The following is a 24,645-nucleotide window of genomic DNA, read 5'->3' on the forward strand; positions in this document are numbered from 1 at the left end:
GCTGTGAAAAACTATGTATACCTGTCTGGACATGCCCCTCTGCTGACTGCTCCTGTGGCTCCTCCCACAGACCCCTGTATAAAGACGATTGGAGGCACTGCTCCCCCCTCAGTCTCCGAGATGCTGTGCTCTGTTTTGCTGCTAATAAAAGCCTATCGTTCGCCTCCCATCTCTGAGAGTTATTGATGGTACATCAGTAGCACCATTGAGCTTAATTCATTTGCTGACATTCAGTAAAACGTACCTTAATTTGATATTAATATCTCTAATTATGTTATGAATCTTAATAATTTGTTTGTTCTTCAACTGCTTTCAAATGTCACCAATTTTCAGAAGACCATTGTAAAGGTAAAGAATTAGGTTTTGGCCATCTGCAGCATACTTAGCTGCTTGTGCAATGGTCACTGTTCCGAAACCAGCATCACAGCTAATGCAATGGTCACTGTTTCAAGACCAGCAACAGATTATCGGATGCATGACCACATAAAAAGTACTTGCAGTCGGGGCACCCAATGAGGAACGTGTCGTGTCTGTCCAACTACATACCAAATAAATAAAAGCATGTATTCAGAGAAGTTAATGTACATTTTCACTTTCCAGAGAGTGCAGCAAGTGAATGTGCATGTGTAAGTTATGGGTCAATAATTCGTGATAAAGGGAAAAAGAGAAAAAGTGCTAAAAGGAATAGATCCATTCATTACAGTTCCTCCCCCCAGCTTAATGTAATATAAAACTGTATATGTAAAAATACATTTAATTCCCCTTTAACAAATTACATTCAAATAAATAATGTTTTACAATCATAGTCCATAATTAATTTCAATATAGTAAAGATGGAATCTTTTGGTGGCGCTCAGCTTCTTTCAGGATGGTGCCTCTGGACCTGTGGAGAGGCACCAGGTTTAGTAGATGTCTTGTCAAAGACAACTTTCTCTGTTGAGGTGTCACTTTGTTGTTAGGGACATGATCATCACTGAGAAATAAGTCTAATAGATGCAATGTGTCCATCTTGTTGGATCCATTTGATTCAGGTGTGTCCTTCAGCTGAGCAACCAATATCTAGTTCACGTGACATCTCCACGTCTGTTCTCCAACATTTACTGTGTACAACAGTGGGTCAGTTCTTGTAGCTATCCTACTGGATGTCCACTTGCATTCTCAGTAATCAGGACTTCCTGTCCAATCTCGAAGCTCCTTGCTGATTTGCTTGGCAACTGGCTGAATTGCTTATTCTGTACCTCCCTCCATAGATCTGGGTTCAGGAGGTCTATGCAAGCTCTCCAATCCCTGCTCATGAAGAGAATTGCAGGTGTTTGATTTGCTGTCACATGACCAGAGTTCCGATACACAAAAAGGAAGTTGTCCACCTTGTGCTGTAGACAAATATCCTTCTTGTCCATAATTGTAATGGACTTCCTGAAAGTTTGGATAAACCTTTCAGCTAACCATTTCATTGCTGGGTGGTGAGAAACTGACGTGAAGTGTTTGTTCGGAAAGAAGAGAAAATCTGCAGATGCTGGAAATTCAAGCAACAGACACTAAATGCTGGAGGAACTCAGCAGGCCAGGCAGCATCTATGGAAAAGAATACAGTTCATGTTTCAGGCCGAGACCCTTCATCAGGACTAGAGAAAAAAAGCTGAAGAGTCAGTGTAAAAAAGGTGGGGGGAGGAGAGGGAGAAACACAAGGTGATAGGTGAATCTGGGAAGGGGAGGGAAAGAAGAAACTCAAGGTGATAGGTAAGGCAGGGGATGGGGAAGAGGTGAAGTAAAGAACTGGAAAGTTGTTTGGTGAAAGAGATTCAAGGCTGGAGAAGGGGAAGTCTGATTGGAGAGGACACAAGGCCATGGAAAAAACAAAGAGGGGAGGAACACCAGAGGCAGGTAAGGAGATAAGGTGAAAGAGGAAAATGGGAATGGAGAATAGTGAAGGGGGCATTACCTGGATTTCGAGAAATTGATGTTTATGCCATCAAGTTAGAGGCTAATCAGACAGAATATAAGGTGTTTCTGCAGCTTTCCCCCACCTCCCCACCCAGCTTTTTAATCTGGCTCCTCATTTTTTTTTCTCCATTCTCGTAGAAGAGACTCGGTCTGAAAAGTGAGTTCCTCCAGCAACTTGTGAAATGTTTGATGCCATTTTTCTTCATGCATAGCCTGAACTCTTTAGAGGTGCATTGCGGTTTGTTATCACTCACAACTTGTTCTGGTAAGCCATTTCTGGAGAAGATAGTCCTCAGAGCCGAAGCAGTCTTTTTTGATGTGGTTGGCTTCATTGGTATGACCTCCGGCCACTTCAAATGAGCATCCACAGCAATCAGAAACACGGATTCCATGAATGGCCCAGCAAAGTCAATATACACTCTTTGCCATGGTGGAGATGACCACTCCCATGGGTGTAACACTGGTTGTGGGGGTGTATTTTGAATTTTGTGGCATCCCAAACAACTTTTGGTCAAGTCTTCAATCTGCCTATCTATTCCCCGCCTCCATGCATAGCTCCCCATGAGGGTCTTCATCTTGACTGCACCCGGGTATCCTTCATGCAGATTCTCTGACTCTCTGGTATGCAGTTTAGAGGGAACCACGACACGAGATCCACAGATCAGCGTTCTTTGACATACAGATAGCTGGACTCATCTCACTGAGAACTCTGGAAACGTAGGGTTACCATGTGCTGGCCATCATTACATGGTTATGTTGTAGACTTTTGACAATGCTGGGTCATTTCTTTCTCCTTGTATTTCAGAATTTGTTGCTGAGTCAAACACCTCTGCTGGGTCACAGAAAGAAGACTTCTCTTCTTCAGTTTTCAACAGTCGAAGATGCGACAAGCCATCATCATTGCTGTGTTGCTTGGTACCCTTGAACTCTACGTCATAAGATAGGGCTCCTAGAAAAAGCCAACATTGCAACCAGGTAGCAGGCATCGTTGGAATTCCCTTCCTGGGATTGAAAATGGACACAAGGAGCTAGTGGTCTGTCAGTGGAGCAAGCGATTGTCCATAGATGTAGTGGTGGAACTTCTTTAATCCCATATTACACTAAGGGCTTCTCGGTCGAACTGTGTGTAGTTGTGTTCTGTGCTCGTTGGTGATCTTGAAGCAAATGCAATTGGACATTTAAGTCCATCATACATAGTATGTAACCAAACAGCACCAGTGCCATAGGGGGATGAATCGCACGCCAGTCCGATGGGCAGAGATGGATCATAATGTCTGAGTGGTTCATCTGATGTTATTAGTCTGTTTGTTTCCTTGAATGCTCTTTCACATCTTTCTGACCATTCCCACTTTGCTGCTGTCTGCACCAGCACATTCATTGTGTGCAGCACTATAGAAAAGTATACATGAGTTGTGACAGATTTTCCAGATTGGGTGCCTGTAGCACTGCTTCAGTCTTCTCTTGTGACTTATGTAAGCCATGCTTATCAATGACATGTCCACAATATGAGATTTCTTTCTTGAAAAATTCACATTTGTTTCTCTGTGCGTAGACCATGCTCACTCAGCCTAGTGAGCACTTTACCATGGTTCTGGAGTTGCTCGACATCATTCTTGCCAATCACAATAATGTCATCAAGGTAACATTGTGTTCCTGGGATATCTTGGTGCACTTGGTCCCTTGCTCTTTGCCAAATTGCTGGAGCTGATGTGACACAAAAGATTAGATGATTATACTGGAACAGTCCCTTGTGAGTGTTGATTATGAGGAACTCCCTGCTTGACTCCTCAATCTCCATCTCAGAATCAGAATCAGGTTTATTATCACTGGCAAGTGACATGAAAGTTGTTAACTTTGCAGCAGCAGTTCAATGCAATACATAATCCAGAAGAGAGAAAAAAATCAAATAAGATAATAATAATAAATAAACAAGTAAATCAATTATAGTTTATGTATATTGAATAGATTTAAAATAATGTGCAAAAACAAAAATACTGTATATTAGAAAAAGTGACCAAAGATTCAATGTCCATTTAGGAATTGGATGGAAGAGGGGAAGAAGCTGTTCCTGAATCACTGAGTGTGTGCCTTCAAGCTTCTGTACCGCCTAACTGATGGTAACAGTGAGAAAAGAGCATGCCCCGGGTGCTGGAGGCCCTTAATAATGGACGCTGCCTTTCTGAGACACCACTCCATACCCAAGATGGAGCTGACTAGATTTACAACCGTCTGCAGCTTCTTTCGGTCCTGTGCAATAGCCCCTCCATACCAGACAGTGATGCAGCCTGTCAGAATGCTCTGCACAGTACAACTATAGAAGTTTTTGAGTGTATTTACTGACATGTCAAATCTCTTCAAATTCCTAATAAAGTATAACTGCTATCTTGCCTTCTTCATGACTATATCAATATGTTGGGACCAGGTTAGATCCTCAAAGATCTTGACAGCCAAGAACTTGATACTGCTCACTCTCTACACTTCTGATCCCTCTATGAAGATGAGGATTGGTATGTGTTCCTTCGTCTTACCCTTCCTGAAGTCCACAATCAGCTCTTTCATCTTACTGCCATTGAGTGCCAGGTTGTTTCTGCGGCACCGCTCCACTAGTTGGCATATCTCACTCCTGTACACCCTCTCATCTCCATCTGAGATTCTACCAACAATGGCTGTATCATCAGCAAATTTATAGATGGTATTTGAGCTATGCCTAGCCACACAGTCATAGGTATATAGAGAGTAGAGCAGTGGGTTAAGCACACACCCCTGAGGTGTGCCAGTGTTGATCATCAGTGAGGACAATATGTTATCACCAGTCTGCACAGATTGTGGTCTTTGAGTTAGGAAGTTGAAGATCCAATTGCAGAGGGAGGTACAGAGACCCAGGTTCTGCAACTTCTCAATCAGGATTGTGGGAATGATGATATTAAATACTGAGCTATAGTTGATGAACAGCAAAAATGGATGTTTGTATTGTCCAGGTAGTCTAAAGCTGTGTGAAGAGCCATTGAGATTGCATTTGCCATTGACCTATTGTGGCACTAGGACATTTTCAATGGATCCAGGTCCTTGCTGAGGCAGGAGTTCAGTCTAGTCATGACCAACCAGTCAAAGCATTTCATCGCTGTTGATGTGAGTGTTACCAGGCGATCGTCATTAAGGCAGCCCACATCATTCTTCTGAGGCACTTGTATAATTGTTGCCTTTTTGAAGCAAGTGGAAACTTCTGCTTGTAGCAGTGAGAATACAGTTTGAATACTCCTGCTAGTTGGTTGGCACAGGTTTTCAGAGCCTTACCAGGTACTCCACCGGGGCCTTCCGCCTTGTGAGTATTCCTCTCTTTAAAGACTGCCTAACATCTGCCTCTGAGACAGGGATCACAGGGTCATCAGGTGCAGCAGGGATCTTCACAGTGGTAGTCTCTCTTTCAAGGCGGTCATAGAAGGCTTTGAGTTCATCTGGTAGTGAAGCATCACTGACACTCATGCCTTCGGATTTCGCTTTGTGGGAAGTAATGTCTTGCAGACCCTGCCAGAGTTGCAGATCAGCTTGTGACAAGTCAATCTCTGAAAACCTCTCTCAGCCTGCCAACGTCTTCTACTTGTGGCAGGGATTCCGCACAGTACATCACAGGGTTGATGCTCACTTTGAAGTACCCACATATGTGAGCAGTTCTGTCCTTCCCTTTCTGAATCCCTGGTACAATGGATGTGGCCCAATCGCTCCATTCAACCTCTAAGAGAATGCCAGATACATCCAAGCTCAGAAGTTCAGCATCCACTTTAGGACATAGTGTGTAAGGCACTGGATGCGCTTTATGGGATCTTGTTGTTGCTGCTTCAATTCTGGCCTTCATGCCTTTGAGTTTACCAATGCCCTTCTCAAATACATTTTCATTAGCATTAAGCAGCTGTGACAGTCTCTGGTTAGTGCTACATTTAGGCTGCAGTTGCCTGTCAATGACATATTGAGAGATTTGATTGTGTGCCAGTCTAGTTGAATTTTTCTCGACCACTCATGTCTGAAAAGAGCTGGCCCTCCACTTTTCAATATATAAAGTTCTAACTACTGTATTTTGCCTCCATCCCTCACATTTACTTTCATTTTGCCTTTAGGACACACTTTTTCACCTTATAGGTCTTTAGCATCACCAAAGTCTTTTCTAAAGGTAGCTTAGAAAATAATCTGGTGTAGTCAGCTTCTGAAATTATAGACACAGCTGACCAGGTATCTAGCTCCATTTTCAGTTTTCCACCAGATGCATCTGTTGTGATCAGGATGATTTTGTGATCTGCTTCAAGCAATGCTGTACAGTTATAGGCACGACAGCTCACTTTGTCAGACTCTGTTGTTTGAATCAGTTTCACATTCAGACATTTTATGCATTTGTTTAGTTTTACGCTTAAAAGTCTGCTTTTTATCTGACTTGCACACTCTCTGTATGTGGTCTTGTTGTGACACATTCTGCAAATTTTTTTTTCTTTGAACCACAGTCATTTGCATCATGGGAAGATTTGCCACATCAATAACATTTCTGGCTTTTTGCAGCTTTCAGGGACATTTCATAATTTGCATAAACTCTTTCTCTGTAGATCAGCTGCATCCTTTGCTGCAGTCTCTAATGCTATTGCAATGGTCAACACCCATTCCAAGGCTAGTTCTCTTTCTGACAGTATCCTCTTTTGAGTGTTTTGACTGTGCTTGTCATATGCAAGCCTCCTCCTTAATTCATCTGCAAGTCCATCTCTAAAGTCACTGTTTTGGGGAAAGTTTGTGCAGCTCTACAATGTATTCAGAAATGCTATCATCCTTTGACTGGTTCCTTCCGTGAAATCTAAATCTCTAGCAGTTTTGGGCTCAAGTGATTTTCAAAATTGGAACAATTTTGTTGAACGTCTTGCTTACTGGCTTTTCAGGAGCTATTAAATTGCGGAAGAGAATGTACATTCTAGCACCAATTAAGCTAGGAAATGTGGATACTTTCTTTATTTTATCCACATTGTTTGCATTGCAATACTGTTCAGCCCTCTCAATATGGAATTCCCAGTCCTCATTAGTCCTATCAAATTTGTCAACTTACTTGACTAAGGCCATTGTCACATTATTTTTACTTTAGTTTTGCTAGTTGTGCATCTCCACTGTGTACTGTGCATTGTTACTCACATGCCCTTTTCTAGCATCCATGATCACCTTCTCTGTATTGGTTACTCTTCCCTTTTGCTGTCTCTCTCCCTTCCTCTGAGTTCTGTCATCTTGTAACTGTCGGTGCCGTTCCATACTCATCACCAATTTTGTGTGTACATACAACTATGTATCAAACAAATAAAAGCACACACTCGGAGGAAGTTAATGTGTATATTCACTTTTCAGGGAGAGCAACAAATCAATGTGCATGAGTAAGTGTTCAGTCAATAATTAGTGCTAAAGGACATCATTGATGAAAAGAAATAAACCATACATTGCAATAGAGGTTTCAATAGCTTAATCCAATGAGGAAATGATCCATTTTCTTAAAAGTAGGTTATGCAAGGATCAAGAATCATCGTCTTACTCTTCCTTGAACAGTCCATGGGATCCTTCATAAACACTGGGAGAACAGGGTCTCTGGGGCTCCAAAGTTTGGCCCCATTTTCTTCTATTGGAAGGATGTGATTAAGCTTGAGGGAGTGCAGAAAAGGTTCACAAAGATGTTAACTGGATTGGAGGGCTTAAAAGAGATTGGAGATTGGGTCTGTTTCCCTTGCAGTGAAGGAGGCTGGCAGGTGACATAATAGAGGTATTTAGAATTACAAGAGACATGGATAGGGTAGAGAGCCGGTAACTATTTCACATGGGAGGGGTGTCTAAACCTAGAGAGCACAGGTTTAAGGTGAGAGGGAGGAAGGTTATAGAGGATCGGAAGGTAATTTTTTTCACAGAAAGTGTAGTTGGTATCTAGAATGAGCAGGCAGAAGAAGTGGTGGGAGGACTATAACAACATTAAGACAGATATTTAAATGACCAGTACAAAGAGGGATATGGAATTAAGGCAGGCAAGTGAGATTTATATAGATGGGCATGATAGGCAGCATTGACACAGTATGATGAGGGCTTCTCTGCTGTGGAACTCAATGCCTCTATAACTCAATTTTCATAATCATGTCTCTGAAATGTGTCTTGAACCAACTACTGTGTAATTAAGAAACTGGTATTCCGGTTACCAAATCATTAGCCTGCTCAAGTTACTGCTACAGATTAGTCTCAGGGATGAATTGATGCTATCTAAAATAGGCACAGGTTTGTGGCACAGTGTATTTTCTGCTATTTGGTCACCTGAAGGGCCTTCTACACACTATCAAGAAAATGTTATGTCAGTTCTGTGCCATTGGGAAAAGGTATTAAAATTCAAGTCATAGCAAGATCAAACAAAAAAAAATGAACTTCAAAATCTGACAAAAATAGTCTCCCATTAATTAATATGTCAACAAAAGGAAAACCTACAGAGAAAAGTGATTAAACTGATCAAAGTGTGGGTACAACAGAAGTGTATCGTATGTAAGCAATCAGCAGTCAGCAACCAGTCATTTGCGAGCAACTGATAAAGCTGGGCCATCATCAGTTGAATCACCATCTAGAGCTACTGATCTATGATTACCAACTCACAAAAATTCAGATGCTGAATGCAAATTTAATGAATCTTCTGCAGGCTACTGAAAATTGAATAAAGAAAATATTTAAAACATTCGTACAATATTGTCAATTCTTAAATGTATAATATTAAATTATGACAATGTTCAAGGTGTGCAACCTCGGGAATATCTCCATCTGTTTCAATTAGCTTTCAGAAAGTGGGCTGAGTAAGGTTTTAATAAGACAATGACAGCTATGAATCAACACGTACTCATTTTCTTAGAATATGTGCAGTGCCTATAAAAATATTTACCCTCCCTCCCCCCGGAAGGTTTCATGTTTTATTGTTTTACAACATTGAATTGCGGTAGATTTAATATGGCTGTTTTTGACACTGATCACCGGAAAAAGACTTGTTCATGTCAAAGTGAAAACAGATTTCTACATAATGATCTACATTAATTACAAATATATAACACAACATAATTGATTGTAGAGGTATCCCTCCCCTTCAAGTCACTATTTAGTAGATGGACCTTTGGCAGCAATTACAGCTTTGAGTCTGTGTGGAAAGGTCTCTATCAGCTTTGCACATTTGGACACCTCAATTTTCCCTCATTCTTTTTTACAAAACTGTTCAAGATCTGTCAAATTTCATGGGGATTGTGAGTGAGCAGCCATAAATTCTCAATTGGACTGAGGTCTGGACTCTGACTTGGCCACTCCAGGACATGAACTTTTTTTGTTTTTAAGCCATTCCTGTGTAACTTTGGCATTATGCTTGGGGTTACTGTCTTGCTGCAAAACAAATCTCCCAATTCACAGTTCTCTTGTAGACTGCATCAAGCTTTTCTCCATGATTTCCCATGTATTTTGCTACATTCATTTTACCCTCTACTTTCACAGGCATTCCAGGGCCTGCTGTGGTGAAGCATCCCCACACCATACTTCACGATAAGGATTGTATGTTGTTGCTGATGTACGGTGTTTAGCCTGATGGCCAAAAAGCTCAATTTTGGTTTCATCAGACCATAAATCATTCTTCCAGCTGACTTCAGTGTCTCCACATGCCTTCTGGCAAACTCTAGCCAAGATTTCATTGACTTTTTTTTTTCCACAGTATCATTCTCTTTGTCACTCTCCCATAAAGCTGTGACTTGTGAAGCACCTGGGCAACAGTTGCTGTATGCACAGTCTCTCCCATCTCAGCCACTGAAGCTTGTAACTCCTCCAGAATTGTCATAGGTATGTTGGCAGCCTCTCTCATGATTCCCCTTCCTGCACAGTCACTCAGTTTTTGAGGACTCTAGGCAGATTTACAGCTGCGCCATATCCTTTCCATTTCTTGATGATTGACTTAACTGTACTCTAAGGGATATTCAGTGATTTGGAAATTTTCTGGTATCCATCTCCTGACTTGTGTTTTTTAGTAATCTTTTCATGGAGTTGCTTAGAATGTTCTTTTGTCTTCATGGTTTATTTTTTGCCAGGATACTGACTCACCAGCAGTTGGACTTCCCAGATACAGGTGTAATTTTATTACAGTCAATTGAAACACCTTGACTACACACAGATCTCCAAAAACAGAGCTCCATTTAACTAATTATCTGACTTCTAAAACCAGTTGTCTGCACCAGTGATGATTTGGTGTATCATATTAAAAGAGGTGAATAATTATGCAATCAATTATTTAGTGTTTTATATTTGTAATTAATTTAGATCACTTTGCAGAGATCTGTTTTCACTTTGACACAAAAGATTCTTTTTTCTGTTGAACAGTATCAAAAAAGCCAAATTAAATCCACTGTGATTCAATGTTGTAAAACAAAAACACATGAAAACTTCTGGGGGGAGGGGTGGTGAATACTTTTTATATGCAATGCACATTGAATTTTGGCTTACTGCGCTGAAAAACATCACAAGATTCCTCAGCATTATAAAGTCAGTAAAAATTAAAGATACTGGAAATCAATGGCAAGCACAGCATTTTCTGTTTTAATTTCAGATTTGTAGTATCTGCAGTCATTTTGATTGCATTTTTGTTATCAAATGAAGTCTGAAATAGCCAAATCTTATCAATTATCGAAAGCTTGGATAGAGACACAGTTTTAAGAAATGCCTTAATGGAGCTAAGAAACAGAGAAGCAGAACTAAATATGATCCATTGATTCCTGCCCTTGTTTTCTTAAAGGTTGATATACAGATGACAGCCCTATTTATTTGATTGGCTTTGCTGACCTTTATTTTTTATCAATTTTAGATTTTAAAAGTTATTAAAATCAATTGAAATCATTTTTGTAATATCTCTGAGGTTCAGCGATATTTAAAAACAATGAAAATGCCCTTGATACCATGGAGCTGAAGGCTGTCAAGGTAGGGCAGGTTCCTTTGCCTGAGGCCTGCTCATCACTCTGTGTGGAAGGGTTGAAGTCACCAGTATAAAGGATCCTCAAGGTTCACCTGCAGGTAGTCACTGTGCCAGTATTCCACTCTCTCAGAAAATGGATAACACCTGTCAATGCAAACTAACCACAGGTCGCTATTATAAATATGACAAATATAAAAGCATCAGATAGCAATTCTTACTAGGGCTTTATCCAGAGACAAAAACTTTTCACACTGAGTGCTGCTGCAACATTGATAGCGGTTAATCATATGATACAAACCTTCCAAGCTTGCAGCAATATTTGCTCACAAGTACTTGGTATCTAATATTTGCATTTGGTGGTATACAATGTATTGAAGTAAAACAATAACGTGTAATAAAGTGAAAAACGTGTAACGCAGAATAAAGTGTAACAGCAACCAAAAAAAGGGAGTGCAATAAAATGCAAGGTCATAATAGGGTAGATGGAGAGGCCAAGAGTCCATCTTATCGTCCAAGACGTCCATTTAAGCGTCTGGAAACAGTGAATTAGAAGCTGTTCTGGAGCCTAGTATTACATGCTTCCAGCTTTTGCATCTCCTGACTGATGCAAAAGGGTAGAAGGGAAGATGTCTGGGGCAGCTGGGGTCTTTGATTATGTTGCCTTACTGTGGCCGTGACAAGTCTCCAGACAGGGTGCTTTCTATGATGCATCAATAAAAATTGAAAAGGGTCTATGGCGATAGGCCGAATTTCATTAGCCTCCAGAGGAAGTACAGATTTTGGTGAGCTTTTTGGCTGTGACATCAATGTGTTTGAACTGTTTGAGAGTATATGTGGGATTATTATGTGAAGTGAGTTCAGCTAATTGAGCGCAATCCAGTCCATTCAATTGCTTTTTATTTTTTATATATATAATAATACAGAAATTGCTATGGTGTATGTACTGTAAATAAATTAGCAATTTAATTAAGAATTCAAAGATTTAGTGCTTTAGAAGAAAACTAATAAAATATTAAATAAGGTTTTGTTTCCTGAAGATATTGTTACTAATTGCTTAATAGACGACAACACCAATGTCATTAGATGAGATTATACTGGAACCTTTATCAACCTTTATAATACTGGTTAAATCATTTTAGGTAATGTGAGTTCATGTTTTATGCTTATATGTCTGTGCTTTATTTCCCACAGGCATTTGCAGGAAACTCAAATTCCGATGGAGTGGTAAGGCATGATTTACAACATCCAATTATTACGCGTTATATGCGCTTGGTGCCACTGGACTGGAATGGTGAAGGTCACATTGGACTGAGAATGGAAGTCTTTGGATGCCCTTATTGTAAGTACTAATTGCTCCTGCTCAAGGAAACTTTTTTCCACTTATTGTGTTATAGCTGGAGTTTAGAACAATGAAGGACAATCTCGTTGAAACTTATCAAATAGTGAAAGGCCTAGCTAGAATGGACATACAGATGATATTTCATCTAGTGGGTGAGACCAGGACCAGAGGTCACATGCTCAGACTACCTTTACAACAGAGATAAGGATGAATTTCTATAGGCAGAAGGAGGTGGTTCTGTGGAATTCATTACCACAGATGGCTTTATAGGCAGCCCATTTCCTGCACTCACCACTCTCTGAGCAAAAAACTTACCCCTGACATCTTGTCTGTACATACTTCCAAGCACCTTAAAACTATGCCCTCTTGTGCCAGCCATTTCAGTCCTGGGGAAAAGCCTTTGACTATCCACACTATCAATGCCTCACATTATCTGGTACACCTCTATCAGGTCACCCCTCATCCTCTGTCACTCCAAGGAGAAAATCACTGATTTGAGTTTTTAAATTAAGAATTGCTCTTGTGTTTGTCTTGGTAAAACAATTGATAACTAAACAACTGGATTAATTGTATTAGCTAGAAGGAGAGGCTGAACAAACTTAGATTTTCCTCTCTGAGAGGAGACGTATCAGAGGCTAAAATGCGACATGCAAATACGGTGGATTGTGCCCTCCTATCCTGTATGTTTTACTAACGCTTTCAATGAGTATACTCTATATATTTGGAAAGCCAAATATTTTAATGCAATAACAAAGAAGTTGCTTAAAGGGAAGAGGACACCTTTAACTTGAAGTAATTGTTGAGTTTCTTTTTCCAAAGATTCTACCTAACTTTCTGTTTTTATTTTCATCACCAACATCGGAAGACCACTGATGTTCATTCAATTTAAGGTTTTACAAACACAAGCAGATTTTATTTATTTGAGAAATGGAAATAAGCTTCAGTGATGGATGAGGAAAAATGGAAAGAAAACCAATTTCAGTACTATATCAAAAGAAACAAATATCTACATAGCGCAGTGCAACTTTTACTATCCTGCTTACAACTTTTACAATTTTTTTTCTAATGTACTGTTTATAGTTAATTTATACATTAACAATTGCTTGCAAAGTATTGTTCTTTGGACAAATCTGCTAGCTAGGACTTGAGTAACATACCTTAATTTATAAAATAAGTTATATAATGCATTTAAGTTAAATCAGAAACAGTTCATCATATATCATTAGTCAAAAGTCCTTGCCATTTTAATTTATACCCACTAGAGCCAGCAAATAAACCCAGATAGTCCTGAGTTTAACTGTTCACCAGACTTATTCTAATACATGTCTCAGTTAACTATTTGGTTGCATAGTCATCTATGATGTACTCTCCTAGGATCAAATACTAACTCCTGTACTTTCAAATTGCCATAAATTAAGTTTGGTTCCTTTAAGTAAAGTAATTACATTGTCCAAATTGGTCACCTTTATGACTGCATGATTAATTTTATTTATAATTATTTTTTACCTGTCATTTTGGATTTTACCTTTTATTGTATTATTGTGGATCTGTGAAATGTAAGGTAATCAGCTATTTTGCTGACACTCAAAAGCAAAAACGTCTTTGCCTTACCAAGTGCTACACCTGCCCTTAAACTTCCTCCCTCACCACTATTCAGGGCCTCAGACAGTCCTTCCAGGTGAGGCGACACTTCACCTGTGAGTCTGCTAGGGTGATATACTGTGTCTGGTGCTCCCGGTGTGGCCTTCTATATATTGGTGAGACCCGACGCAGACTGGGAGACCATTTCGCTGAACACCTATGCTCTGTCTACCAGAGAAAGCAGGATCTCCCAGTGGCCACACATTTTAATTCCACGTCCCATTCCCATTCCGATATGTCAATCCATGTCCTCCTCTACTGTCAAGACGAAGCCACACTCAGGTTGGAGAAACAACACCTTATATTCTGTCTGGGTAGCCTCCAACCTGATGGCGTGAACATTGATTTCTAACTTCTGTTAATGCCCCTCCTCCCCTTCTTATCCCATCCCTAATTTTTAATTTTTAATAATTTTTTTCTCTCATTCCCTTTCACAATAACTCCTTGCCTGTTCTCCATCTTCCTCTGGTGCTCCCCTCCCTCTTTCTTTCTTCCAAGGCCTTCCGTCCTTTGATACTCCCCCTTCTCTAGCCTTGTTTCCCTTTTGCCAATCAACTTCCCAGCTCTAGGCTTCATTCCTCCTCTTCCTGTCTTCTCCTACCATTTCAGGTCTCCCCCTCCCCTTAACACTTTCAAATCTCTTACTACCTCTTTTTTCCATTAGTCCTGACGAAGGGTCTCAACCTGAAACGTTGACCCTTCTTCTTCCTATAGATGCTGCCTGGCCTGCTGCATTCCACCAGCATTTTGTGTGTGTTGCTTGAATTTGCAGCCTTTGCAGATTTTCTCATGTTTGCCCTATCTAAACCATTTTCTTTCATCTAAAATTCTTTTGTCTAAAGTTATTGTAGCTTCATGGTCAATTGGTTTTCATTATTCCTAACAATTAATGAACTAAATAGTTTTCCATTGCATTTTGCTCAATTTGTTTCAGAAAAACCAGCTTCTTTACCACCTTTTGTAACAGGAGAGGAAAAGGAGTTAGCTTTTCTTTTTTCTAGCTGCAATAATTGTTTGAGCACATTCTACAATATACCTACAAAACCAAGGAGGAATTGTACAGCAATTTTTAACTTATCTGTTTGAACTATGAATGGAACTTAACTGCAAATGAGGGCTTCTGTTTATTCTTTTTCAAGAGGGTCTTTTTCTGTGATTAGAAGAAGCTTCACATGTTATAAACCTTATTATTTGCTTAAGCAAATAATCAACTGCTCAGTAGTGTTCTACAGAGCTATCCTGCAGATCTGTAAAGTTAATCCATAGAGCACTTTTGAAGCCTGCCTCACTGGAGAAGGTTTTGCTAGGATGCATTTACTTCTAGGCTAAAAAATAACAGACAGAAATTGAAGGATTTCGTTCAACACTTCATTATTGGGAGATGGATTTTGTATTCCAGCCTGCTCAGAGAGGATTCTTAAAAACTGCTATAAAAAGGTGCATGATGAAAAGAGCAAGAGACTTATCAATTTAACTTGTTTGAGTGTACTGCCTTGGGCTTGGAGGTTAAAGTCTTGCTTTCTGTTTGCCAACTAAAGGGTCTTAATAAACACTGCTATCATAGAAGAATATTTCTTTCACATCTTTAATATCCACCAAAGATCCAAATAGATCCAAGCAGTCCTGATTTCAATGAAAAATAACATCTCTACAAAATACAGCTCTCCATCTAAAGCAACCACGTGCAACCTTGCACCCAATGTCAAACAGACAAAAGAATTGATTGTGGACTTCAGGAAGGGGAAGCCTCGGGAACACACACCAGTCATCATGGAGGGATCAGCAGTGGAAAGGGTGAGCCGTTTAGAGTTCCTGGGTATAAACATCTCTGAAGATCTGTGCTGGGTCCAATATACTGACACAATTACAATGTTTTGACAGAGGCTATGTTTTGTTAGGAGTTTGAGGAGACTTGGTATGTTGCCAAAGACTCTTCCAAGTTTCTACAGGTGTACCGTGGAGAGTATTCTGAGTGGTTGCATCACCATTGGGTATGCAGGAACTATTGCACAGATCAGAAAAAGCTGTAGAAGTTGCAAAGTCAGCCAGCTCCATCATAGGCAGCCTTGAGGACACCTTCAAAAGGCAATGCCTCAAAAAGGTGGCATCTATATAAAGGACCCCATCACCTAAGACATGCCCTCCTCTCATTGCTACCATCACGGAGGAGGTACAGGAGCCTGAAGAAACCCACTCAAAGTTTCGGTAACAGCTTCTTCCTCACCACCACCAGATTTCTGAGTGGACAATGAACCCATGAATACAACCTCACGATTTATTTTTGCTCTCTTTTTGCATTACTTCCATAATTTAATTTTATATATATATTTCTTACTGTAATTTATAGTTTTATTATTATGTATTTCAATGTATTGCTGCCACAAAACAACAAATTTCACGGCAAATACCAGTGATATTACAACTGATTCTGATTCTGATTGAATAATGGACCAAGTTCTAAAGTTGGTGCTTGAACATAGGTCTGAGAAACTGTCCCGTGATATCTGTCAAGTTGGTGCCTGCATACATGCAATACCATTCAGTTTAAGAGATGTTAATTAGTTTGACCTTTGTTTTAGAAAATTACTGTGGACCAACTGCATCTACATAGTCACAAACCCACTTCCTCTTTAAGTTGTGCATATTCTATTCAGAATGAGCCTTTTCATTTAACCATTAAAGAATTAGATCTAATAGTGCTTTCTGAACTATTATCAAAGTTAGAATATAAATATTAATATTTGCCCAATCTAATGTCTGCATAATCTTGTTACCAATCCACCCAAGTGGCTTCACAGAAATTAGATCATAAGACATAGGATCAGAATGAGGCCCATTTGGCCCATCAAATTTGCACCACCATTTCATCATGACTGATCCAATTTTCCTCCGGGCCCAAATCTCCTGCCTTCTCCCCATATCCCTTCATGCCCTGATCAATCAATAATCTATCAACCTCTGTCTTAAATATGCATACAAACTTGATCTCCACAGCTGCCTGAAGCAATGAATTCCACAGATTCACTATTTCTGGCTAAAGAAATCCCACCTCATCTCCATTCTCAAAAGAAGCTTCTCTATTCTGAGGCTGTGTCCTCTGGTCTTAGATTCTCCCAACATAAGAAACATCCTCTCCACATCCACTCTATCAAGGTCTTTCACCATTCGATAGGTTTCAATGGGGTCACTCCTCATTCCTTTGAATTCCAGTGAATAGAGACCCTGAGCCATCAAACGCTCTGCATATGACAAGCCATTCAAACCTGGAACCATTTTTGTGAACCTCCTTAGAACCCTCACTGATTTATGTGTTCTGTGGATCACTACTTCATCTCAGTCTAAGCCTCTTCCTATATTTTATCTTACCTGCCTTAAAGTTTGTTCATTCTTTTGGCTTGGCTTGTTTACCTCATGATTTGTCTATTTCAGAAAGCTATGTCTTAAAATATCCACAATGTTTTCTCCCCATATGGTGTAGTTATGTAGGATACATGATATGCTATAACATGTATGGCACCGTATCAAGCACTTGTTCACCAACTGACCAGTCGAATGTGATTTCAATTTTTAACTGACAGTTGCAGAGTGGACCTGTGGTATATTTCAAGCAATGTTATTACACTGTTATTACTTGTCTCAACTCTAAAATTGGCACTTAAAAATATTCTCAGAATATTGCCACAAAATATATAATAAGTTGACTCTATATTCAACTCAGCCAAAATACTTATTATCCTTCTCTTAAATTTTTTTTTATGCTAAATATTAAAATAAAATTTATCCAATTAAATTACAATTATGTCAGTATTACTCTGCTCTCCATTATCAGCAGTATATTTTTTGCTTTTTCATGAATTCTGGGTATAAAAAAAAGATCATCATGATTAATGGTACCGTCATGCAGGCAGACAATTTTATATAAAATGTTCTGAAATGTATTTTCTCATATATTTATTTCTTGATTTATTTTTGTGCATTGTCGATTGCACCACAGTTAATTTGTTGTGTAGCCCTTATTCAGGAAAGCATGGATGTGTCATTGGATAAGCAGCCAAAGTTCTAGACCACTGATCCACAGATAAGGTTTGTTCCCATTGTAGAAACTGGGGAAATCTGAATTCAAGTGATTAGAATAGAATAAAATAAGCCAGTACTAGTCACAGTAACTGCTAGTTAAGTAAAAATCACTTATTCTAAAAAAAACCTGTTATTATTGATTATACCCTGGTTCAAAAGTACAGCCATATAATTCAGTGTTTAAACCATGAATGAACGAGCCAGTGACATGATCTGATCCTTCATGAATGCCCAGCTTTACATCTAAGTGTTTTTTTTAAGTCGATGATAATCCATCTGCAGTAAGATCATTCATTTTCAGCACATGCGACAAATAGATTTAGGCTTAGTTGAATTCTTTTTCTTCTTTCTTTCTTTCTTTTTCAATCTTTTTATTGAGTTTCATATAAATATAAAAAAACATAACATAATAATGAATAGGTTATGAATACAATAGACTTAAGATTACATTAATAATAGGATAATAATATCCTATTAAACATCAACAACAAAAAAGTACATTAATCAATCAAGTCTATATAATTATATATGAAAAGAAACAAAACTAATCATCAAAAGAAAAAGAAAAAAAAATAAAAATGTGTAAAAGAAAATATATATATGAAACAAACACTAAACTAAAACTAACATGGGCAATAATAACAGTTTATAAGTATATGATAGTGTCAAAGAACTCCGGAACTCCATACCTGAACAAGAATAAACAAAGAGAAGGTCTGGGAAAGGCCAAATTAATTCACATGAAAATGTCGGATGAACGGTCCCCAAGTTTCTTCAAATTTAATTGACGAGTCAAAAATAGTGCTCCTAATTTTTTCCAAACTCAGATAAGAAATAGTTTGAAAAAGCCACTGAGACGTGGTAGGAGGGTTTACTTCTTTCCAATTTTGTAATATAGACCTTCTGGCCATTAATGTTACAAAAGCAATCATTCGTCTGATTGAAGGAGAAAACTGATTACCATCCTCATTTGGTATACCAAAGATTGCAGTAATAAAGTTAGGTTGTAAATCAATGTTCCAAATTGAGGAAATGGTAACGAATATGTCCTTCCAATAATTATGTAAAGTAGGACATGACCAAAACATATGGGTCAGTGAAGCCACTTCTGAATGACATCTATCACATTGAGGGTTAATATGAGAATAAAATCGAGCAAGTTTATCTTTAGACATATAAGCTCTATGTACAATTTTAAATTGTATTAAAGCATGTTTAGCACATATAGAAGAAGAGTTAACCATTTGTAAAATTTTTTCCCATTTATCTGTTGATATATTGTATCGAAGTTCTTTTTCCCATTGTTGTTTAATTCTATCAGACATCTCTGGTTGTATCTTCATAATCATGTTGTAAATAAAAGCAACTAATCCCTTCTGACAAGGATTTAAGGTAAAAATCAAATCTGAGAAATCCGTTGAAGTTGAGTTGGGAAAAGATGGTAAAACTTTATGTAAAAAAATTCTGATTTGTAAATATCTGAAGAAATTAGATTTAGGTAATTTAAATTTATTGGAAAGTTGGTCAAAAGACATCAAAGTACCTTCAAAAAAAAGGTCACGAAAACATTTTATACCTTTCCTTTTCCATATGCTAAAGGCTTGATCTGTCAAGGAAGGTTTAAAGAAAAAATTAAATAAAATAGGGCTATCAAGCACAAAGTTTTTCAAAGTAAAGAATTTCCGAAATTGAAACCAAATTCGTAATGTGTGTTTAATAACAGGATTAGATATCTGTTTATTAAATTTAACTAAATCAGCAGGAAGAGAAGAACCAAGAACAGAGAATAAAGAATATCCCTTTACTTCATTGCATTCCAAATTTACCCACTGCGGACACAATAATGAGTCCAAATCCAATTTCCAATACGTTAGATTACGAATATTATTAGGCTTAGTTGAATTCAAGTACATTTTTCTCACAATGCCTTGTACTTGGGATGTTTTATCACATTGCTATTGAAATCAACTAATTAAATTGGAATATGGAAGAAGCAAGGTTCCTTGCTTTAAAAATGCTCCAAGACATCAGCTCATTGTAGCCAATGAAATATCATAATGATTGCAATGCAAATAGCTGTAATTTCTACACAGCAGACTTCCATAAACAGCAATACCAATAAAGTCTATTTTGGTGATGTTAATAAATACAGGCCTGGAAACTTTTCCATTCCCCTTAAATAGATGTAACTTCTGGCCAGACTCCTTTACCTTTATTGACTTCTGCCTGAATATGCAGCATTTCTATCCATTAATAACTCACATACCACCCTACTCAGACAAAGGGAATTACTCTGCCAATTTGTTCTGAAAGGCCACAGCACAAGTTGAAACCATCCCAGCTATGATGTCTTTGATGGCCTGGCAGGTATTATGCAATGCAAAGTGTTTCTCTTCGCCAATTTTCCATTGATGATTGCAAGAGGTATTTTTAATTGCTCAATATTTTGCTCTGTTCCCAAAGTGGTTACTGCCACAGGGGCCTTCCCTCTATCTGCCAGCCGGATTTATGGATAATGCAGTCAGCTGCTTCCTTCACAGCTCTAGTCTTATGATCAAAATGGAAAGCAAAACTAAACTCAGTAAGATTCAATGGTATAAATTGAATTAGTAACCCGTATTGTGAATGTGTGGACCCTCTGGAGCAAACCCAACAGCTCCATTGGTTAGTACACAAATCCTGGAGGAAAACCTGAGGCAGTCTGCAAGATAACTGTGATTTGGGAGAAGATTTTGTTTTCCAGCAAGAGAATAACCCCAAGCATAAAGCCAAGGCTACACAGGAATGTTTTAAAAACAAAAAAGTTAATGTCCTGGAATGGCCAAGTCAGAGTACTGATCTCAATCCAATTGAGAATTTCTGGCTAGACTTGAAATGGACTATTCACGCACGATCTTTATGCAATCTGACCCAGCTGGAGCAGATTTGTAAAGAAGAGTGGAGAAAATTTTCAGTGTCCAGATGTGCAAAGCTAATTGCCATCCCCATATATATCCTCATCCCCCAGAGGAAAGGCTCAGTAGTGACAGATAACAATGGTGTCTTTCACAGAATGTGCTTCTGCCCAATCATTCAGTTCTCCTCCACTTTTCCTGCTGTAGTTGGGAATCTTAGTGCACAGCACTCATTTCTGATTATAGCCATTAATCCCCCCTCCCCCCCCCCACCCATGCATGTTAAATCATGTACCATACTGGCGAACTCGAAGAGCAAGGTGAAGGGAGCAATTGGATGACCATTGAGGTGATGACAAAAGCTCAGAGAATCTTGACACAGTTTGTTTTACTTCAAGAGGTCTTTTTGGCGTCTGATGCATCACGCTGTTATTGCATAAGTTCATCAATGAAACTTGAGACAGAATTGGCAGTCTGAACATGATTGGGATATCACATGGCCATAAAGATTTCCTGCTGCTGCAAAGCCAACCAGTTTGTTTCCTTTAATTATTTCATCATTTCGATTCTGAAGAGCCACTTGTTTAGTTACAGCAACTGCAGAAGGTAATCAAATGATGGAAAGAAGATTGCTACTCAATTCACTGTGCTTTATTAGGGTCCCAGAAGTGTTAAGGAATTCACATAGTTTTCATAATTGTGTTGTGCCACTCTATAGGCAAAACAGGAATGTTATGTACATGTTTATGGCAGCACCAGCTACCAAGATGCAGGTTCTAGTTATGCTAAATGTTCAGTTGATGGTAAGACACATTCAGGACATGTCTGAATTAATGTGGTTTGACCAAAGCTGCAGATCATCCCTCAGCACCTATGATCCTTGCCAGCCAGAGCACTCAAAAGGACTATAGAGTCTTGTTCAAAGGCTTTATGGTCTGAGAAAGAAAATCATTCACATACTGAAGCAGTGTGGAAGGACTTTGTAAGATCTAATTCAACTTTTTAAATGTTTCAGCAGGCATTATTTGCCCCACATCATTACCTCTTTTTGCCCATAGGATCTCTGATACTTGAGCAAGCAAGTGTTTGGTTATATCATCATTCTGTGTCTGGGAAAGGCTCAGGACCCGACATGGCTTATTGCCATAGATTGTATGCCACTCTGATATCGGATCTTCTCAGAGTGAATATTAATCAAATACCGTGTGAATCTTTGAGCATTGTAATGGTTGCTCAATTGGAATCAATACTATGGCAGACAAAGAATTATTAGTAGACCAGGTTTGTTTCAAGTGAGGTCTTCTAACAAAACATAGTCGGGTATGCCATTTCTGGTACTTCGAGTTGTACCCCTTCAAAGAAGCATACTAATGCACATCTCAGTTTACAAAAGAATTCCTGTCCCAACAAATTCATCAGTGGGTCATTGGGTATAAGAAACCGATACTCTCCTTCATATCTGAAACACTGATAAGTAATGTTACGAGAAACTGGCAAAAATACTGGCAATCCTAAAAATTCTACATTTTCTGATTCATTTCTCAAGGGTACTCATGGACAGTCAGAAACATAAATAATGGAAAAGATGGCTCCCACATCAATCAGAAAATCTAATTGTTGTTTGTTTACAGTCAGGGGAATAACAGGCAAACAGGCAAATCTCTGCAAAAGGCACAATTGTAATTGTATATGTTCTTTAAAACAGTTCAAGAAAGGAAGGAAACTGTGTAGTTTGGGGTGTCAGTAATGGTGGAGACAGAAGCTGACTTGCCATCACAAGTTGCTTTGATACTGAAGACATCTTTGAGTCCAGTACCAGGCTGCTCATAAATAAAACATACCTCTTGTGGCTGTGTATCTCCATCTTTACCCCTACCATGTCCAACCTCCCCCCCCCCCCCCCCAACATTGCACTGTTTGTTCAGTGGTGTTCATTGTCAATCAAAAAATTGTAAAACCCAGACATTTGGAATAGCATCAACTAGTAATCTACACAAACAAAACTAAACAAATGTAGGTCACAAGTGGGTTACATAAGCCAAATGAATATAACGTTAAAACTAAGTTTACAGTGAAATTGTAAGCAGAATGATTAGCTAAAGATTGGTCACTGTCATTTTAGTTAAATAGTATTCAAATTGTATAGGACAGCTGTTTCAATATTTTTCAAATATTGTGTACAATATTTTGTCCCTGTGTTTCTTGCAAGGTTTAAATCTCTGATGTTGTAAGTGAATCTGACAATGATTCCAAACACTCACGATTCTACTTAACTCTTCTCATTTCACAGGAACAACAGCATACATTGCCTCTAACCTGTGTTGCAACCCATTTGCAATAATATATTTCAGGTGTTAATATCTAATTAAATCAACATGTAAAAGACCAATAATACTTGAGAATTTGTAAAGTCACTGTCCAATAGTAAGTGCTGTCCACGAATCCTTCATTTGCATCTTTATCTTGTCTTGGTATTCATGGTGACCTTGGGTTTCCAGTCTGTGAAAAGGAGAGTTTGGCTTTAAGGGCCATGTTCAGCCTGGATGACTACACTATGCCTGCACAATCCCTGTCAGCTTATCTTGAAATTTGTTTTACTGAATTTCCACACACTGAAAAGGCTGTACAAAGAGAGGTCTAGCTCTAAAAGGTTTGGTTCAGCTTGAGTCTGTACAGTGTCTGCACTCTGCTCTCTCAGCACAACTCTTGCCTTGCTGTATCTTTCACAGTGCAAGAACAGAACAAGATAGATTGCAAGGTCAAGAGTCCATCTTATTATATTGGAGAACCATTGGGGAACCATCAGGATAGAAGCTGTACTTGAACTTGATGGTTTGTGCTTTCAGGCTTTTGCATTATCTGCCTGGTGGGAGAGGGGAGAATGCCCATGGTGGGTGGAGTCTTTAATTATAGTAATTATATATTTAATGGAGCAGTTCGAAATATAAACTGAGTCATTGGAGTGGAGGTTGGTTTCTATGCTGTGCAGTTATGTCCACAACTCTCTGCAGTTTCTTATAGTCATGGGGAAAGCAATTACCATTGCAAGCCATGGATGAGTTTGTGGGAAAGGAGATAAACGTAATGCAGATAGATCTTGCTTTTATACCTCATCAGCAAGATAGTATCTTTGCAGTAAAATAGTCCGTCCGTACTTCATTGAAGTATCAAACTAAAGCTGTTTGCTTCAGTCTCCTTGCAATTGTAATTTTCACAATCTTTCTTCAGAGGTGAGTTCAGCCATACCTGGCTCCTAGGCAACCACCTTAGACCTTGATGAATTCATTCTTGACTGAGTTATTCTTTCTAAAAATTGTCAAGTAATTAAAGAAATGAACATGAACATAAACTGTAGGAAACACTTGGTAGGTCAGTTAGATTTTCTAACCTATCTGTTCAACATTTCATGCTTTAGTACAGGTGGAAATGTTGACCAACAATTCACATTCAAAACAGCCATCACCCCCCAATACTGTCACAGATCCCATTATATCAGGAGATCTTCTCTTCGCAGCCTCTGTCCTGACAGTGCCACAACCCCACACTTCTTGCTCTTCTATCTCTTAGCCAAGATTTACAAACAGGACTGGCCTGGTAGACCCATTGTTTGTGCCTGTTCTTGCTACACTGAACTTTCCTCCTCATATGTTGACTCCATCCTGTCTCTCCTTGTCCTTTCCCTCCCCACACACATCCGAGACACCTCACATGCCCTCCATCACATGGACAATTTCCTTTTCCTTGGCCCCCAATGCAATTTCTTCATGCTGATGCCCA

At 38.9% G+C, this 24,645-nt stretch overlaps 1 protein-coding gene across 1 annotated transcript in view; it reads left to right on the top strand.

The window, feature by feature from the left end:
* Window positions 1–24,645, top strand: part of LOC132395162 (contactin-associated protein-like 2) — a 1,263,978-nt gene that overhangs the window by 234,227 nt on the left and 1,005,106 nt on the right. Inside the window, exon 4 of the mRNA XM_059971460.1 lies at window positions 12,109–12,256. Within this exon, the coding sequence (XP_059827443.1) occupies window positions 12,109–12,256 (148 nt within the window). The remainder of the gene's footprint in view (window positions 1–12,108; window positions 12,257–24,645) is intronic.

The sequence above is a fragment of the Hypanus sabinus genome, chromosome 6, assembly GCF_030144855.1.
Source record: "Hypanus sabinus isolate sHypSab1 chromosome 6, sHypSab1.hap1, whole genome shotgun sequence".
NCBI lineage: Eukaryota > Metazoa > Chordata > Chondrichthyes > Myliobatiformes > Dasyatidae > Hypanus > Hypanus sabinus.